The following is a 19,971-nucleotide window of genomic DNA, read 5'->3' on the forward strand; positions in this document are numbered from 1 at the left end:
CATCATTACTATCATTATCATTATCATTATCATTATCATTATCATCATTATCAGGGGCGGATCCAGGAATTCTGTTAAAGGGGGGGGGGGGCGTGACTAATATTTCTGGTGCCACTTCAGGGTTTCATTTCATTTTTTCTTTTTATTTCTTTTGTTTTTAAAGATAAATAAAGGGGGGGCATGCGCCTCTTGCGCCCCCCTCTGGATCCGCCACTGATTATTATTACTATTATCCACCAGGGGGAAACTAACAGCTGTCTTTAATTGCAGCCAGCTGGAACTCCAGCTCTTCAACCTTGCCTTCACCTAGATAATATTCTTAAAGCAGTTATTATACCCCGCCCAAATATCCCCAGGCTATAGGCGCCAGTTTCCCAAGTTGTTAACCGTTTAATGTAAATCAACAAAATCCCACAAAATGACCGATTCAAAAACAAATTTCATGATTATAGTACAGCTTTTTATAAGGAAGAAAAGGTGCTACAACATATAATATTCTGAATGTTGATCCAATCAAGTCTGGTAGCAGGGGCGTGGTTGCAGAATGCTGAGTGTTATGCCGGCTTGTTTTGCCATCTCGGGAAATGTAGGTGCCTTCTGGAATGTTTTGTCGAGAAAATCTTCTTTGATAACTTGGCGCCGATACCAGTCGCTAAGGAGGATCTTTAGGAAGGAATAGATGACAGCACACTGCGCTCACGAATGAATAGGTAACGGGATCGATCCATTGATTAGTGAAGCGTCGGTCGCCTTTCTCTTGGGCCATACGCTGGTGGTGTCGCTGGATCGTCGCAATCTATGTGCTACGTGCGGTAAGCGGACGCGTTTTCATGTGAGGCGGACGCATGCAATAGAAAGGAGGGGGTACTACGTGCTTGGTACAACACAAGAAGGGGAACCCAGTTCCATTGCATTGTGTTTCGGGATACTGGTCTGCATTCGTACCGTACCAAAGAGGATAGAAGCGCACGCTTCATATACGTATACTACGTATACAACCTACACTGGGTATTGTGCGTAGGCGCTGTAGATATTTGTTCGCTGAAATTTTCGAGCATGGCGGCCACTAGGAGATTAACAAAAGTAAGCAATCGTTTTCATGAATTTTTTATTTGTTTGCTTGAATGCAGTTTTATAAATTAACCATTCCATTCTCAATTGATACCTGGCTTAGTCCCGGCACTGTTGTTGCCGATATTTAGTGTTGTTGTTTCATAAAGATGTCCTTACCAACCTGTCCTTGTAATGACTACAAAACTAGGCGTGAACACACTGTGTGGTCCCATCTATTCGTGTTCGCGTAACCCGTGTGCTTCTTACATCATTCTGTAGCGCGCCAGAGCCTCTTTATCACACTGCATATTCACATTTTCCCAACCCGGGTACGCGATCGCGACGGCCGACGCCGATGTGCTATGGGTATCATCACCATGTCGATTAACTTCAATGCTTCATGAAATCTCATTTTTGTTGTGGAATTCTCGGAAATGCTAAAGAAGTGAACTTTCGGCAAAATTGTGAAATAGGCCCCAACGCAGTGTGCGTGCATCCGTGCGTTAGCAAGCAAGGGTAGGTCCTAGGGTTTAAAAGGGTTAGGGTTAAGGGTTAGGTAGGGTTGTATTTGTGGTTAAATTGGCCGTTAAATTAGTCGAGGGACATTAGGGAGTCCTTCCGAAAGCAAAAAACGGGAGAAAGGGAGGACGAAAGATGCTATGCTGTGGAAATCGGCCCCACTGCTATATCAATCTCGCGTAAACGCCGTTTGGTGGGACCGCACTCACAAGATACTGTGGAAGGAAGCCCCACCGCACCGCCGTGCTTACCTACCGATGAATGCCACACGGTGGGGCTGAATTCACGAGTATAAACAGGCGAGCTGCCGTAGTATTTGTACGGACACACAGTGGTGGGGCTTATTTCATGAGTATGCCGAACTTTTTGTGCTGGCATACATGTGTGTAATTAAATGGAGAAGACACTGATACTGTATTACTGGGAATAATTTATTACTTTTAACTGTACTGTCACTACCGGTACTGACTACTGTGTAACGTTAGAGTAAAAACCCCAATTTTCATGATTTTCGGCCGGCCTCCAAAATCAGGACACTTATCACCCATCACAAGCCAGCAAATTCTACATCACAACAGACGCATATCACATCGTTTCACATATGACACATAGATAGCTAGATTCTAGTCATACATAGTCTAGATCTGAGTACTGGCACACTCGTTCACCACAGGAAAGTGCCTGAGTCACCTCCTAAAATACCAAATTTCGCCGTCAAAAACGCACAATCAGTGCGACTTTTCCAAAGAGCGCATGAATTACTGTAAAACACGATATTTTCGTGGCATGAGATTTCCGCGAATTGGAGCCAACGGCCTCTTGCCTCATGAAATTTTTGCAAGTTGCCTATAACTAATGCATATAGTGTAAATTAGACAAGAACTTTTGTGTGCATTTTGATTTCATGAATTTTGGCTCGCGAAATTAACGAAATTAAAATGCATGTGAACATTCCTTGTTTTACAGTAGGTCCTGTGTGAAGAATCAAGGTCGCCCAAAAAGTGCTAAAAATTGAAAAATTACGCCGTTCTGTTGGAGATTTTTCGCTTGTCGCAAGCTCAGAGTGTGATGGTATCCTTAAAAAACACAAAAGAAAAACAAAATCTCCCAAGTGCTGATGCAGTGAATAAATGTACAGGGGCTGAATGCAAGTGCCGAGTCAACAAAATTCAGACATGAATGGGTGCCGCAACATCCCCGATGCAACCTTGCGCCAACACAGTATGGCGCGCGCTCATTTTTCAGCGGCCTTGTATGCGTATTGAAAGTGTCTGAATTTTGGAGAGGCTGTCCGAAAATTGGGGATTTGAAAAGGTGATAATATTTGGAGATTTTGTGAAATTTTATGATGTATTTAACAAAATAAATATTGGGAAAATGTTTGATATATTTAGCATACATTGTCATTGATATGATTTTTTTTTCTGCACTATTTTAACAAATATTGCAGAATAGCTTAAGTGTCCAAAAATTGGGGTTTCTGCTCTAGATTAGGCAACTTTACCAATATGGCAATAGGTCTAATGACAGCGTTAGACAGAAAAATCCCTCTGTCCGGATCCAGAGGAATTGTTTTTAATCATTTTTTTTTTTTTTTTTTTTTGGGGGGGGGGGGGGGGGGCATCTACGATTCTCCGTAGACAGATGGATGCATGCCATACTTCGCTGTAGCGTATGGGGACTGTCCCTAGACGATGGAGAATTGGGCGACGTACAATGTATTTTGCCCTTCAATTTGCGTCTAATTCAAGCACAGTCCTAGATCGGCAAAGTTGAACTTAAAGAGTGAAGTGAACATTTCATGAATATGATGCGCTTGCCAACTTGCAGCTGTTTTAGATATTAAAGACGAGTTGAATTTTCATGGAAAAGGGTGCAGCTACAGCTTGTCGACGTACATCCATACGCTAACACACAGTGGTACCCAAACATATATAAAGTGCATGTGCTGCATGTGCTTCTACAGACGTAACCGTATACAGTGCACTCCCGTTACAACGAACACGGTTATAACGAAATTTCGTTATAACGAAGTAAAACTTCTGGTCCCAAAATTATCGCCATTAAAGTCTATGGTACAAAATTCGCTTATAACGAACACGGTTATAGCGAAATTTTCGTTATAACGAAGTCTTTTCCGAGCAACACTGACAAAGAAAAACAAAAGAAATGTGGTCCGTTATAACGAAATGCGGATCGCTTTCGAAAATACGTAGCGGAACAAGGCATTTACAGCGTCTCTGCATGGGCGAACGCGTCACATCACTGTGTGTTCGCTTGATGTGTCACGCACAGTTTCCGAGGGGAACTTGCGTTATTGTAATACAATAATCTGAAATTGATTAACTATTTGTTTTATTGTTCACATAGCTTTCCAGTGTATGACGAGTATTCAACAAACAGAATATCATATGCGTGGCTTCCTTGTTTTCGTTATATATTGTATTTGTTCGGTTACAACGAAATTTCGTTATAACGAAAGAAAACTGCTGGTCCCGAGCATTTCGTTGTAACGGGAGTGCACTGTACTCTTTGGTGATAACTGATCATGGGTGAATCGGTGTTCGTGCTAGAGCATCCCTCCCTACAACATGCACATTTGAAACATGCAACACTAGGTGATACATAGCCCACTGCTTGGATATAGTAGAAGTGTGTGTGCACTTCTATCCATTTTGGTGATAACTGATCACCAGCGAAACTGTTTCCATGCTTGAGTACAATATCCCCCTAGAGTAACCCATATGACAGCCTTCGGCCTGGGGAGTGGGTTCCTTCCAAAAAATGTAAGCATTATTTGGAAAGACTTACATTGTACTGTACGTTCCTAACCCCTTCCCCCTGATTATTTTTTTCTATACCACTATGCTACCCTTCCCTTGTTTGCTTACGCACAGATGCCCGCACTCACAGTCCAAAACACATTGGAAAGTGGTGGGATAGGCAGGGCATCCCAGGAATTGGGGGGGGGGGGGGACATAAGGAAGTCTTGCCCATTATTTACTTATAGTGCAATTTTCTCTCTAAAGTCCTGTCTTTATGCCTTTGAAGCCCTGATTACCAAAAGGGGGGGGGGGTGGATATGATTTTTGCTACCCTTTAATGTACACGTAGTAACAAATAAAATTTGTTATACATGTGCAGTGTGTTTGTCTTTCTTTTCAGGCAATTACATAGATCTGCTCTGTTTCAAAAGGAAGTTACATGTAAAGGACGTTGTACCTTATACTTTTGTCATGATCAATGGTGTGACATGCTAATAGTACATACTTTTAGAAGGCCTCAATTACCCAAGCTGTATTTAGACTGGTGAATGTTGTATGCAAGCGTTTTGTTTGTTTGTTTGTTTATTTATTTTTTTATTTGTTTTCGGCGGTGAAGTTTTCATGGGGGTGGGGGTAGGGATAGGGTTTGTAGTGGCTGCGGAAAGCAGATGGCTGTTATGGGTACGAGCCATTAAGGCAGGTACGACTGTATCATTATTCATAATTGTACAGATCACACACACACACACACACGCACACACACACATAAATACTCAGAGCCAATAGTGATGAGTCATCTGTGACAGGAAAAAAGTACTTGCAGCGTGTAAGGGCAATGTGTCATTACCCATTGTAAGTGGTTTGAGGCACATTCATCACCAAGCTCTTCCCAATAATGACGTCAAACAGAATGATATCTCATGTCTCTCGTCTTTGCAGTCACTGGAAATGTGTCATCGCCTCCGGCAAGGGAGGAAGTTATGTTTTCATCGGTGTTTGTTTGTTTGTTTGTTTGTTTGTTTGTTTGTCCGTGTGAAAAATAACTCTAATAAGTTGTGCACGGATTTGGATGAAACTTGCAGGAAAGGTTGACACTGACACAAGGAACAGATGATTAGATTTTGGTAGTGATCCGCAAATTTTTATGGATTTTATGAAGGATTTTTGATACTTTGGCAGGTCGGGTCAATGAACTTGGGAGTTCAAGCTGCGCATTTTTGAGGTTTTCATACGCGCACTAAAGTGCCTGCTCTAGTTTCTGCAAGGGCAAGGCGCGCCGCGCAGCTGAGGGTTCATGACGTAACAAAGGCTTCTCGATTGGGAAATCGGGCGATTTTTTTGGCATGCATAGAGCATATGTATGGGTAGAAATCACTGATCTCTATGGAAGAGCACGATCATCGCTGGAGAGTACAGAAGTAGCTGCTTGGTGGAGGTCTGCGCTCTTAGAGTGCTTTTCTAGTTGAAAAATTTTAAAAGATCACCCTCCTGTTTTGCTTGGTTGGTTTTGTTTGAAAGCTTTACAGTTCTTTTTAATATGATATGATGGGGAAACTTGCTACAGGTCACACTGATGACTATGCGTAGATGCCTGGGACAGCATGGTCAGTGAAACTTACTTCAGTCTTTGTTAAAGACTGGGGCCCATGTTAAAGACTGCAGTGTATGTACACAGATGACTTGGACTCTGTGGTATAAGTAAAACTTACCCCAGTCAACACTGGAGACAATAGTTGCATGGGTAGGACCTCATGATAAATGAAATTTACAACAATTTACACGAACAACTCATGACTTTAAATACAACAAATGGCTGGGGCCCATGTGATTAAAGTACATTCATGCATATGGCACAATGTGCCTGGTTGATGCCCTTTGCTGACTATTTTCTAGTCACTTTATAGGATGAACCACGAGGAACCAGCATCTGTCGCCTGCTTTCCTGTGTGGGTAGGTAGGTAGACCACTTCACTGGGTTAGCACCCTTCTCTTTTGCGATGAATGAGTGAATTGGGATCTTTTACGTGTGTAAGTTGTGGATCAACTCGCTCACGGAACCATGTCCGAGAGACAAGAGTTTTTGCCCCATACAAGGTTGTACTATAGTACAATTGTAGATGGGACAGAAAGCTTGTGAACACACAACATTGCACAGTCAGACTCGGGGATCGAACCAGGGTGCTTTGGATCGGGAGGCAGAAATGCTACTGACTGAGCCATATCACTGCCCTGTGTGATCAGTGAAACTTTACAGAGCTACAGCAATGTTTCATCGGAGTGTTTTGCATTTCAAAATTATAATACAAGGCTACTGTACATTGTAACTTGAAATTGCAGACTCATGTGCGTTTGCATACACTTGTTGTTTCTTTGTGTTTCCTATCTGTTCAAGGAGGTCTGCAAACAAATGTTTAAGTTGTGCTTATCAAAAATTGTCTTCAACCAGAGTTACGTTATGTAGGAGTCATATCTGCTTCATTATCACCTGTGATTCAAAAAAAAAAGAAAAGAAAAGAAGCAAAACATTTGTAATCAGTGATTTTATTGCAACTACACTTGCAAATTACATTAGATGTGATGATGATGCTATACCGTATAAATTCTAGAGGACATGCGGACGGATCTGTACGATTTTTTTTTTGTTCTCCCTCATTTCCTTGTTTCATTCTTGTTTTTTGTTTGTTTGTTGTTGTTTTTTTGTGGAATAATTGATATACTGATAATGAGGTCTTGTATCCTGGTTGTAGTAGTGTTGTAATAGCCCCTGCAGAGACGACGTTCCAAGGACACTGGTGGATTGTTGTTGCAGATTTGTCAGCCAAACCATGATATATTCAGACCAATATCTGAGTGAACATAACTTGCAGGATTGTTATTGATAGAGTACATCACTTCCTCTGATTGTCTATGTGGTTGTAACTGAATTCTGTAACTTTCCTGTTCTACATGTACAATGTGTGTATGTCAGTTTCTGATAACCATTCTGTATGCGTGATTTCGATGGTCTAATTGAGAATGGATCGGAGCTTGGCACCGTAAGCTCATTTTTTGGCTTTCTGCTTTTCTGGGAACATTGCCCAATAGTCCTTTCTGTGATTCTTGTCACATGGCTTTATAGTCCAGTCAAAATACGACAAAAAGTGGGTTAACCCACAACTAATTGCAACAGAAACGATTCCACTTGCATTTGACCCGGAAGAGCTATTAAAATAACGTATTAACAGTTCCCTAAAATTCGAGTGGTGGATCAGTGTCTAATTTGCATAAATTCAAAATGGCCGCCATACAACCTGTTTATGCCTATATCTCGGGATACGTAACTAATAGAAAGTAAATTCCGGTTTCTAAACCTATGTTTTTTAGGTCAAGGAATACAATTATGTTATCTGTAGCAACTTTCAAGCATCCCTTTATATAGTTTTTGCATATATTTGCATATAATTATACGCAAAATGGCCGCCATATTGCCTGTGCAAGCCCGTATCTTCGTATACCATTAATGAAGTACACTCAGGAATAAGTCGCTATATATCTGGACCTAAAACCCACAAAAAAAATATATTCTAGTGTCTAAACCTTTGGTTTTTTTTAGGTCAGGGAATACAATTATGATATTAGCAGTAACTTTCAAGCTTCCCTCTATACATTTTTTGCATATATTTGCATTTAATAAATGCAAAATTGCCGCCATAATTCCCTCTACAGGCTTATATCTCTATCTGTAAAAGGTACCCAGTGGTGGTGTCTATGGTCTTAATTTTGCTGCTGAAAGTCACTGTTGTAGAAAACGTTCCAATCAGGAATAATTACCTATATTTCACTAAAAATTTGCATATATTTATACATAAATCTATTCAAATTAAGAGTAGCTTATATCCATAAGCTACTCTACAAAAGTTTCATGAGTTTGGACATTTGTTTAGAGAATGTTCTTGTCATATCAGGGTACCATGTCACTCACTCACTTTCTGAATAAAAGACCCAGGGGTCCAGCCCTCACTGAGTATCTCAAGTTCACCTTCCATCCATTCTTACAGACTTTTACTTGGGAGAGAGGAAATTGGAAGACTTTGGGAACCTCTAGGGCCATATCTACAAGCCTTTAGGGACCTCCATGGTCCAGGGAGGCATGATGTTCATATATTCATGACACTAGCAATAAATGCACCTACAGTACTAAGTTTGTTGAAAATTTGACCATATATGTTTTTCAAAAAGAGGATCAAAAATCAAAAGTGGCCCCCAATAATTTGGTCCCAGCCCCAAGGCGTGCGCACCTATAAGTAATATTTAAGGTGCCTTTGGGCATCCTGTGGCCTGGGGTGGAGGGGGGGGGGGGGGTTGGAGTATATATATATATATATACAATAGATGACGAAGTATGGTGGTAATGCATTTCAGTTCAACAGTGCTATTTATTCAGACCAAATTTTCGACGGATACATTCGTCTTCCTCAGGATCGACAATGACAATTGTGAAGAAAGACGAATGTTTTCGTCGAAAATTTGGTCTGAATAAATAGCACTGTTGGACTGAAATGCATTACCACCCTAATTCGTCATCTTTTCTGTACTGGTACTAACACATGGATTACAAGTATCATATATATATATATATATATATATATATATATATATATATATATATACATACACATATATATATATATATATATATATATATATATATATATATATATATATATATACATATATACAATGTGTAATATTTCGAAAACAAGTTAAACTGCGAAAGTAAACTTAAATCTATATGCAATCTCCAAGATATTCAACTTTGTACATTATACCTAGCTCTGTTACACCAGGGAGGTGGAAGAAAGATGGAGTGTGCTCTTCTGAGTTTCCTTTGAAGTCATGCGTGGCCCCGACAGCGTTTTTTTCCCCCTCCCGTAATCCCATTACTCACGCTCGGCGCACTGCAAGTCGTAAATCTTGTGGCGGAAATCACGACGCGAAATGCATTGTGGTCGGGGAATAAAATGGCGTCCTACGGTGTAACACAGAACTCTAGAGTGTATTCTGTAAAGCAGTGGTGTAAGCAGTGGTGGTGGTTCTGGCGATCGTGATTTTGACGGAGACGAGTTTGTTGAGGAGGAATTGCTTTTAGCAAATTCAAAAATCACATTGACACAGCAACTTAACGAAATTTGATTTGCAATTGAAACTGAAACTCAGAAAGTTAGATGGGCCTTGGCTTGGAAATTGGAGGCCAAGGCAAGGGCAAGGCTCAGGACACTGTTTAATAGCGCAGCGTCACCTCAGGTACGCTGCCTAGCAAAAGCATACCTAACGTTAGTCCTAGCTAGTAGACTCTAGTATTTCACAAACTAGAATCTAACTAGCTCCAGAGGTGTACTCTACTACTTTTTAATTCAATTTTTTTGTAACGTTAGCATGGGGTAGAGTCAAGCCGATTACCGGTATTTACCGATGAATGATCGAGGGAGAGTGAGGCGAAACACTGTATACTAAGCTCTGTTTTTCCCCCTAAAATATACTTACAGCATCATACATCTAGGCTTTTATAGATATCATCTTTAATTCTCTACGGAAAATTATTATAATCAAGGCTGATATGTCTAATTTACACTTTTTTAACACTCAACTTTCCATTCCAATATGTATTTACTAGTAACTCAAATTCACCGAAACAACGGCAACGAACGCTGTCCCGACGCCTACACGGCGGCCCTACAACAATCCGACGAGTACGCTGAAAAGCCCCAGCTCGCTCGGGTGCAGACAAAAAAAAAAAAACCGCCTCGGTCTCTATGAAGCACTACTTTTACATTCGAACTGTTAGACAACACGCCCGAACACACTCATGTAACTTATATCATTTTGAAGATCAAGGTCAGGCCTACCTCTCTAACTATAAAAAAATTGCGGAAATGTGCGGGATTTCTCATAATCGATACAGAAACAATATGATGACATCTCTAGCGCACAAAACTTACTGCTCAGTAACTCCGTTGTTTGTGTACCGATTTCGCTGGTTCAAACGGCAATCTCCTCAGCACAGTCTGCTGAACCAGCGAAAGGTATCTATACCACGCTACCCCAATTCTTGAGCCATAAGTTGTAGCTTTCGAAGGGGGACGTCTTTCACTGAATGTAATAGACTGCCAAAATTTTGAATATGACGTCATATTGTCGGTGCCACGCATCGCTTCAAAGCCCAATTTTTACGAGCGTGTGTTTGTGGAAGGCCTGGAAAGGAGATCATGTTGCGTCACTCTAGTGCGCCGGAGGGTGATGGGTGGACCGATAAGGCCAGATTTTGACATATTTATCACAGAATGAGGGTTGGATTTCAAGACGTTAATCGGTGTAAGACCACTTGATTTTTTCTCTGAGGGAAGCTCTCAGAATGCCATCTCCATCTTTCTTCCACCTACCTGGTTACACTTGGTTCTACTTTTGTGTGTGTGTGTGCGTGTGTGTGTGTGAGGGTGTATGTGTGAGGGGAGTTTTTTTTATAATAGATTCCTTAATTTCGGGGTTCTGGGACCTTTTGGACATGGTGTCTATTTGAACACCTTGAAAGTCTATCATCCTTGGGATGCTACTTGCCTAGTCTGTTGAAAATCTGTCATTACATGGGTTTTTTAAAGAGAACCTGGAAATGGTTTTTGAAAATGTATGCATGACCGACGACCGGGACAGTAGAATATAAATGATGGCTATTTCCAATATTAGCTTGAACCTGTTTTGCTGTCTTGAACCTTTGGCTAAGATGAGTTTAAAATCTAATGGATCAAAGTCACTTGATTTCAAGAAAACTTTCTTTCGTTTCCTGTACATTATTTTCATTTTCTAGCTTGTGATAATACAGATACTAAGGTATGTAATGTGATCTCTCAAAATAGAGATCAATGATAAAAGTGAAAAACGAGTATAGCTTACACTCACAGTGTTTTATGTGTTTACCACAAATTCTGGACTAGGATGGTGTGAAATTGCAGTTGATTAATTTAAAGCAAACAGGATCTCGGCTCCATTTCATACTGAAGCGAGGTAAGTCTCACGTTTGTTGCACACTGTGTCGATGTCTTTCGAGAATGCTTCTTATTCCTAGTCACCAATTAGAACAGCATAATCTCACTCCTCACATATTTTAGAAATACAACATTACAAGTGTCTGATATATGGCCCGCATCTGACACTGGTATGGGTTGTGTGCAGTCAAATCTGCTTGCCCTGCAACTATACACTGCCAGTTGCTAACATCCTGTCTTGCAGTTGCATCAGACTTTCTTCAGGAGTTCCTTAATAGCTGCAGCTTTGTCTGTAGTGATCAGAACATATTTGATTTTTTGATTAAACATCTTCCTCAAATCGTCCCAATTCCAATGATTGCATGTCATTTCCCTTCCACTGTTTAACTTGAAGAAAAGCTGCTACCGAGGTGGAGGGAAGGGACCTTTTTGGAAGGGTTAGGAACAGAAAATGATGTTATGTATTTTCTTTTTTATCTGACTTAAGACTGCTTTTTCGCCAGCAAAACTGAATTCAGCCTTCATGCTGCTCGCATTTCTGAAAAACAACAACTTTGTGTTGGTGAAAATGTTATTAGTGCGAAGCCTCAATGCAATAGGAAACATTTCTTTTAATAAAGCTGCAGATACAACACGAAAAATGGTAAAAGTAAGACTTATAAGAATTTATATGTGTTGTATGAGCTTGAAGTCAATGAGAAGGATGCTGTTTGTATTGATCGACTGATGAATCCAGAGTACTAGTAATAGAACTGTTAAAGGACATTCCAGACGATTTTCATAATTTCACATCATGTAGTACATAAATCGACAACTCCATGTATAGATTTGTGGAATTTATTGTGGTTCTTGATCAGAGAAACAAAGACCTTAAATAAATTACACTGAACAAGGATGATGACATTGGAGGTTCACATATTTCAGAAATGTAGCAGTGTAATTCCATTACAATACCACCTGCTTGCGAGTTCACCTGTGTATAATCTATGCATGCCTTCTTCTTTTGTTCTGCTTCCTTGAGTCCCAATTAAAGCATTCTTATGGTGACTCTGCCATGTCATCATCCTTGTTCATTTCAATTTGTTCTAAATTTTGAAAATATTCTTATTCTTCAACCCAGTTATCATAAATTCTGAAACTCTGTCCTCTGTATAACTAATAGTTATTCAAATGTAAAAATCTGAAAGTCATCCGGAGGTCTCCTTTAAGGCATTTCCTTTTTTTTTTTCTTTTTCTTTGTATCTGGCTGTAAATCACAATGTTTTACATTTTCAGTGAGTCACTGGGTGAAACCGTGCAAAGAATATGACAAAATCCACTTCCATACAAATTATCACGGTCATATGTTGCTCATTGATAAACATGCCTTTACCAAAAGTTTTTGCAACAAAGGACACAAGTATCAACTAAGCATGGATGTAAATCATCGCAGGTAAGAAAAAAGATGTTTGAAAAAAAACCCTGCTGAATGATTTAAGACCAATTTTTGTGTACCGTAAGCACACTTTGAAAGCTATATGAGATATGTCCAAACTCATGAAACTTTTGTAGAGTAGCTTATGGATAATCATGAACTTGATGATATGCCCCCCCCCCCTTTGGCAAAAAAAAAAAGAGAGAAGAAATAAAGAATTGCAACATAGACACAAGTAATAAGCAGTAGACATGAGGGCAAATTACAAAACATAATACATTAAATATCATGCAATCATGAAATATTTTAACGATTCCTACTACATAATTTCAGACTTTAATATTTGTGTACCTATTGAGCACACTTTGGAAGATAAGTTGAATTTACAGTTAAATAAAGGTATGTTCTATTCGATGCTACTTACAGTTGTTTTCTGTTTTGAGGCTGTATCTCAAGAAAATGTGAGTACAATGTAATACAATACTTTTGATAAATGCAAGAATATACACACTAGGAGTAGGATAATCATCAAGGTTTAAATGGTATTATAACAATTTTCCCTTGATATCTTGGATGAGACATTACAGTACAATTAACGTTCTGCAGCTTGTATTCGTATATCTGAAATCATATTCACAGTAGTAATTTGAATAGATTTATGTATAAACATATGCAAATTTTTAGTGAAATATAGGTAACTATTCCTGAGTGGAACGTATTCTACATCAGTGATTCTCAACAGTAAAATTAAGACCACAGACACCATCACTAGGTACCTTTTACAGACAGAAATATAAGCCTGTAGTGGCACTACGGCGGTCATTTTGCATTTAATTGAATGCAAATATATGCAAAAACTGTATAAAGGGAAGTTTGAAAGTTACTGCTTATATCATAATTGTATTCCCTGACCTAAAAAAACAGCTATAGGTTTAGACACCAGAATCTATTTTCTGCGGGTTTTATGTCCAGATAGCGACTTATTCCTGAGTGTACTACATTAATGATATACGAAGATACGGGCTTGCGCAGGCAATATGGCGGCCATTTTGCATGTAATTATATGCAAATATATGCAAAAACTATATAAAAGGATGTTTGAAAGTTGCTATACATAACATAATTGTATTCCTTGACCTAAAAAACATAGGATTAGACACCGGAATTTACTTTCTGTGGGTTATATATCCCCAGATATAGGCATAAATAGGTTGTATGGCGGCCATTTTGAATTTATGCAAATTAGACACTGATCCACCACTCGAATTTTAGGGAACTTTTAATATGTTATTTTGATAGCTCTTCCGGGTCAAATGCAAGTGGAATCGTTTCTGTTGCAATTAGTTGTGGGTCATTTCATATTTTGACTGGACTATTACTCCTGAACTTCCGTTAGTACCCTCTTCCTCATATGTGCTTTTTTTTTCCCCGTTCTTTCTTTCTTTTATGCGTTTTTTTTTTTTTGTTCTTTCTTTCTTTTATGCGTTTACCTTTGAGGTTGCGAGAGCATTAAATAATTACTATTTTGTTTTATATATTTTTTCTTTATAGAATATGGTGTAGAATGCGACTGTATGTCAGAAATAAATGATAAATTCTGACAAATCTCTGTTCCCTCATAAATATGATTCTCAAAAGTCATTACATAATACAGTGATGCTGATGTCAGTTACAATTCATTTTCCTTTGTAAGCCTTTTACTCAGTTTTTTTCGGTACCACAGCACTTCAATGTATTTTTAAACAGCAGGCAATGTCAAGTCAAATGGCGGAAGTCTCCACGTACCTGCAGAATTGATGGGATGTAGTGGGCATGTTTTGGAGCAGATGATTCCAAATACTGGGTGCGGGAGATTGAATAGCATCGGCATTGGTTTGCTGCAGGTGTTCTGTCTCTGTATGGAAGAGTGTCATCTGTTGATGAGTGAAGGCTGGATTGTGCAAAGTAATAGTCTGAGGCGAAAGGCTCAAGACATGCACATGTACATGTATGACACTTGATTTTGGTGACACTGGTGCTAAGTGGGTTTACCGTTAGTGTGTAAGGTAAAAGATAATTTCCATATGACCGCATAAACTGAATGTTTTTATCTCTTTGAAAGTGGAGGCATGTTTCTAAGAAATGGATGAAATAACACTGTGATAACACAATTTTAGTTTGGTAATGACACAAATGCAGAATATTAAGCAAAAATGTATGCCAGAAGTATTGTATCTTATTGCATACCCAGTCATGGTTGCTATGTAATGATTTCTCATCAATCACATCAGTTACATATAACAGGCCATAGCAGTATCCATCTTGCAAAAGTGAATCACCTTCAGCTTGTTACCGTGCTTGTTACTACCGCTAGGGCACGATTTTGTCATCTTCTACTGATAACGTTCTGCCTATCCATTACTGAATGGAGAGGACACTTTTAGAAAAAAAGGTGTGCACGACAATCAAAACTATTTTACACTTTTGATCTCAAAATATTCCAAAACAAGTACGATTACCATGGCAAATTGCGTCAGCCAGACAAGTTTCTTGGTAGACCCTTTCTGATGTACGGCAAGAAAATTCTAAAGGGCTTTTTACACTTGTAAATTTTTGCTTAGTCCCGTACCAACGGTGGGGCTAAGGGGGGGCCTTTCTGTTTACACTCGTTTTTGCCAAAGTGGGCTAGCCCCAGCGATAATCCCGTACTATCTGCCCCTGCAAAATAGCAGGGTTAGCACTGCAATTGCAGTGCCAAGCAAGTGAGTGTAAACAGAAAGAAAAAATAATCCTGGGCTAAGCGACGGAGACGAAGTCCGACCCTCACTGACCAATTAGAAACGAGGTAATCAAGTGCTGCCGGTGCGTGGGTGTACGTGTACAGTACACAGCGTAATCATGAATATTCATGTAGTTTGGAAAGTACCGGACTAAGAAATACAAGTGTAAAAAGGTCAATTTTCTCCTTATCCCCGGACAAGAGCTTAGTACGGGACTATTCAAATTGGCGAGTGTAAAAAGCTGAAAAAATTGGTACGGGACTAACGATAGTCCTGGGTCAGAGAAAGTCCGGGGTTAAGAAACACAAGTGTAAAAAGGGCTTAAATGGTGGAAGTTGAATTTGGGCCTTTTCTGAGAACTGAACAGTAGAAGGTTCAAATACTAGAGCTAGGGTTCCCTAGGCTTGTGGTTTACACTGTGCTGTATGCTATGCATGGCTTTTGTGTTTCTACACGTAGCTCATCGTTTCGCCTTGGGCTGATATTGAAAGATAGAACACCTGCAATTATACAATAAGTTTGATGCCATGACAACAGGCTAAGCTTCTTCTTTTTTTCAGAACCTAGAATTTTCCTCCGTTGCCATGGCAATTATCATTAATGAACTGCTGTGGTTTTTCACAGATCGAACTGAACTGATTTTGTGTTTATTTATTTATTATTTATTTATTTTTTGTTAAACAGGGAAAGTACAATGTAGGTATAATGTACAATTGTATGAATGCTTATAGCCAATCTTGATCTCTTGTCTTCCATTTGCAGGAGCTAGATGAAATAAAGAGAGGAACATCTCGTGTGTTACGGGATGTGAATGTAGACGAATCAAATATACTCAACTGGGAGCTCCTTATAACGCCGGTAAGTGCGACAAGGTTCGGAGACGGTCAGCTTCCTGACACTCTTGTCAAAGTACTGTATAACCAGAAATGTTTGCATGTTTGAAACTTTTACAAACTTCATGAAAAACCCAGATTTGCTTTTTGCGAAAGCAAAATGAACACAAAAGATTGTGATTGTCTACATAATGCTTTGAATAATCATGCCGCAAAATTGGCCCTCGGCTCCAATTTGTGATAGTTCATATGGCGAATGTTTCTGGTTTTACAGTAGTCACGTGTGCCTTAGTTAGCATTTAGGCTTATTCCTTGTTCTGCTTTGATCTATGAAAGGTGACAGACATTTCATGCTGGTAGATTTCCCCCTGAATTGAATGTGTAGAGCTGGGGGAAAAAAAAAAATCACTAAAATTCTTTTGTTTATTCTGTACATGCAGAACATGTCTTCCATGTTTCAACTGCCTCTTGGAAAAAAGGTGTCCAAATTTGGATAAAATGTTACAGTACTGTCCTCAATTGAATTATGGGATACAGTACGTATACATGATGTTGTATACTGTATGTTATCCTGTGTTGATGATCTTTCTCACTTAAAGGGATTGTATAGTATTGGTGGAGATGAGGATTGGGCTCTTAACTGTTTGCAAGATACATGTACCAAGAAACCACTTATGAAATAGTAGAGAGCATACCATTCTGAGAGGAATTCAAAGTTCATTTGATGAAAATTGGTTTTGGAATGGCTGAGACATCTAAAAATTAAGTGAAACAAAGCGATTGTATTAAAAGGTGGGTCCCACCTTTTATTAGAAATGCTGTTTTTGGATATCTCAGCCTTTTCAAAGCCAATTTTCATCAAATGAATGTTGTATTCCTCTTGGAATCATATGAGATTTCTCATTATCTCGCCAAGAAATGTTAGAAACCTGAAGTTAGGTCTCAACCAAAACTATATGATCCCTGTAAACTTACATAAAGAAAGCCTGCCTTTATTTTTATACCAATACCCTCATCAAATATCTGCCCATGACATGTACCAGCCCTACATTTACCCATAATGTCATGTCAATGGCCATTATTTGCAATTAGTAGTATTGCCTCTCAAACAGTAACACAGGAGTTTATGAAGACGGGATGCTGAATGAGTTATTGCTGTTGACTCACACTATTAAACTTTACAGTCAGGGACTGTGTATAATGCAGTTCATATGTCAGGACGAAGGCTTGTATCTATGTGCAAAGTCTGTTAATATCTGATTGTTACTTGGCATAAGAACTTTGTGTGTGTGTGTGTGTGTGTGTGTGTGTGTGTATGAAACATTAAAAGAAAATGTACTCCTTGTTCTTAAATGAGGAACTTACAATGTAGAATACGTCTGTGTTTTTCAAATAATTTCCAGATAGTTTATAAGAAAGAAAAATGTAATTAATGAGCAATGCTTGCACATTTTACGACAAGTCGCACTTTGGATATGCTGCTGACTGAACTATTGAATAAACTCAACATTGATGAGTGAATAGCTCTCTCTCCCTCGTTGTTTACCTATGCATTGTAATTGTTACAATTTATAAAACTTACAAGGCAATCTTTGCGTAGAAAATGATAAAAATCTGGCTTTTTTCAGTTTTGTTCTTTCTATTCCTCATGTTAACAGTAGTAACGTTTATCTTTTCTGATTTGTTTTTTCTACACTATATACAGAGTAGTCCACCTTTCAACAAAGGTGGCTTCAGGATCAATATAGCATACCCAGCTGAGTACCCATTCAAGCCGCCCAAGATTACGTTTAAGACAAAAATCTATCATCCGAACATCGACGACAAGGGCCAAGTGTGCCTTCCAATCGTCTCTCCGGAAAACTGGAAGCCGGCCACAAAAACGGACCAAAGTGAGTATAGGCGACTCCCATTATAATCAAGTTTTCGGGACCTGCAGTTTTCTTTTGTTATAATGAAATTTCATTATTATGGCTGAACAATATAGTATTAATAAAGATATGTAGGTGATGATTTTGGGATTTGAATTTTTACTCTGTTGTATCGAGATTTTCGTTACAGTATAGCCATGACTGTTATAATGGAAGTACACTGGAAGAGAGTGTATTGCACTTAAAGAGGTTTCGGTTAGGGATTATGCAATCAACCAGAATTTGATGTGTGAATGCTGTCACCCACTTGTAATTTTGTAAAGGTGCCCCCCCCCCCCCCCCCCCCCCTTATGGAATTCCTGGATCCACCCCTGATTAAAGCCATAATATAATTGTTATCGTCTGTAATCATTATTAAACTTAGAAAAAGCACCATACTTCTACTGGACTTTGAAGACGACACTGCACTGAAAAACGAGCAACCCTCGCTGTACTTGCATGCATTGTACAACTGTATGTAGCAAGATGTTTGCGCACTTGCTTTTATTGTAACAATTAAAGTTTGTGCACTGAGTACATACCAAGCATCCACACCTTTAGCAAGCACTCATGCAACCGACAAGACAATGCAATACAGTGTATTATTGAACGACCAGTAACAACAGTAGCCTATGGGGAATTAATACATTATTGGCTTCTGCATTTCATTCAATGCACTCTTGTATCGCACAGTAAAAAGTGAGCAGACAACAACTCATGTTTAATGTGCCACTAAAACTTTCTATGTAGATGATAATATACAAATGATGCACAGGACAGAGTGGATCAGTGAGAATTGGATGCACAAGTTTAACTTTGGAACTGTTTAAATTAGACTGTTCCTGAAGTTAAACGAGAGCATCCAATTCTCACTGATCTACGAAATAGGCCTGTGCATCATTCGTTTTATGAAATGGGCCCGTAAATTCATGAAATTCAACCCTTTTCCCCATTCTGCATCTGGTACTGTCTACAACACTATACAAGGCTTGAGCCATGCATTCGGATTTTACAGGGCGCGTGGCTCTGCATTTGGATTTTACGTGACGCATGGCTCAGTGTGGATCAGTGCAAATCAATGCATGATGATTGACCAATCAGATCGCAGAGATTCTAAAGCCCATTCTACAATATCTAATAATGTCTCCTTGTTTCTTTGTCTCTTTCTGTGGTCTGTGCAATCTTCCAGTCATCCAGGCCCTGGTAGCTCTCATCCACGACCCAGAGCCCGAGCATCCCCTGAGGGGCGACCTGGCCGAGGAGTACACCAACGACAGGAAGAAGTTCAACAAGAACGCTGAGGAGCACACGAGGAAATACGCCGAGAAGGTGGACTAGCTGGCGGGGACCGGAGAGATCAAAACAAATGTAGCACCAAAATAACGAAGAAGACATAAAAAGAAGGATGTAAAATAGAGGATGATGGAGAGAGAGAAAAAAAACATAACAAAATCAGAAAATGAGAGAAAAATTCCTCCTTTATGCAATGGCTATATAAGGAATTTAGCAGACTGAGAAAATATTTCTTTAAAATAAGCAGGCAAATCAAACCATGAAATCTTGAAGTATTGGTACATAGTGTACCATTTTTTGGTAGAAATTCTCTTTTTACAATGCTATATACAGTGGATCTTTCGCTGTGATGTACCGTTCGTTAATTTCTTCTCTTTTTTTTTTTTGGTGATGTTTTTGCCAGATT

At 39.2% G+C, this 19,971-nt stretch overlaps 1 protein-coding gene across 1 annotated transcript; it reads left to right on the forward strand.

Annotated features, from left to right (window-relative positions):
* Positions 1–1,047: 1,047 nt before the first annotated feature.
* On the forward strand, positions 1,048–19,941 carry LOC139713943 (ubiquitin-conjugating enzyme E2 L5-like). The gene is made up of 4 exons (XM_071625663.1): positions 1,048–1,083; positions 16,292–16,387; positions 18,068–18,254; positions 19,462–19,941. Exons 1-4 carry the CDS (start codon positions 1,057–1,059, stop codon positions 19,608–19,610), a joined length of 459 nt encoding a protein of 152 aa, XP_071481764.1. The 5' UTR covers positions 1,048–1,056; the 3' UTR covers positions 19,611–19,941.
* The last annotated feature ends 30 nt before the right edge of the window (positions 19,942–19,971 follow it).

The sequence above is a fragment of the Diadema antillarum genome, unplaced genomic scaffold (assembly GCF_040938485.1).
Source record: "Diadema antillarum isolate AM-2024a unplaced genomic scaffold, OU_Dant_1.0 seq00002103_RagTag, whole genome shotgun sequence".
NCBI lineage: Eukaryota > Metazoa > Echinodermata > Echinoidea > Diadematoida > Diadematidae > Diadema > Diadema antillarum.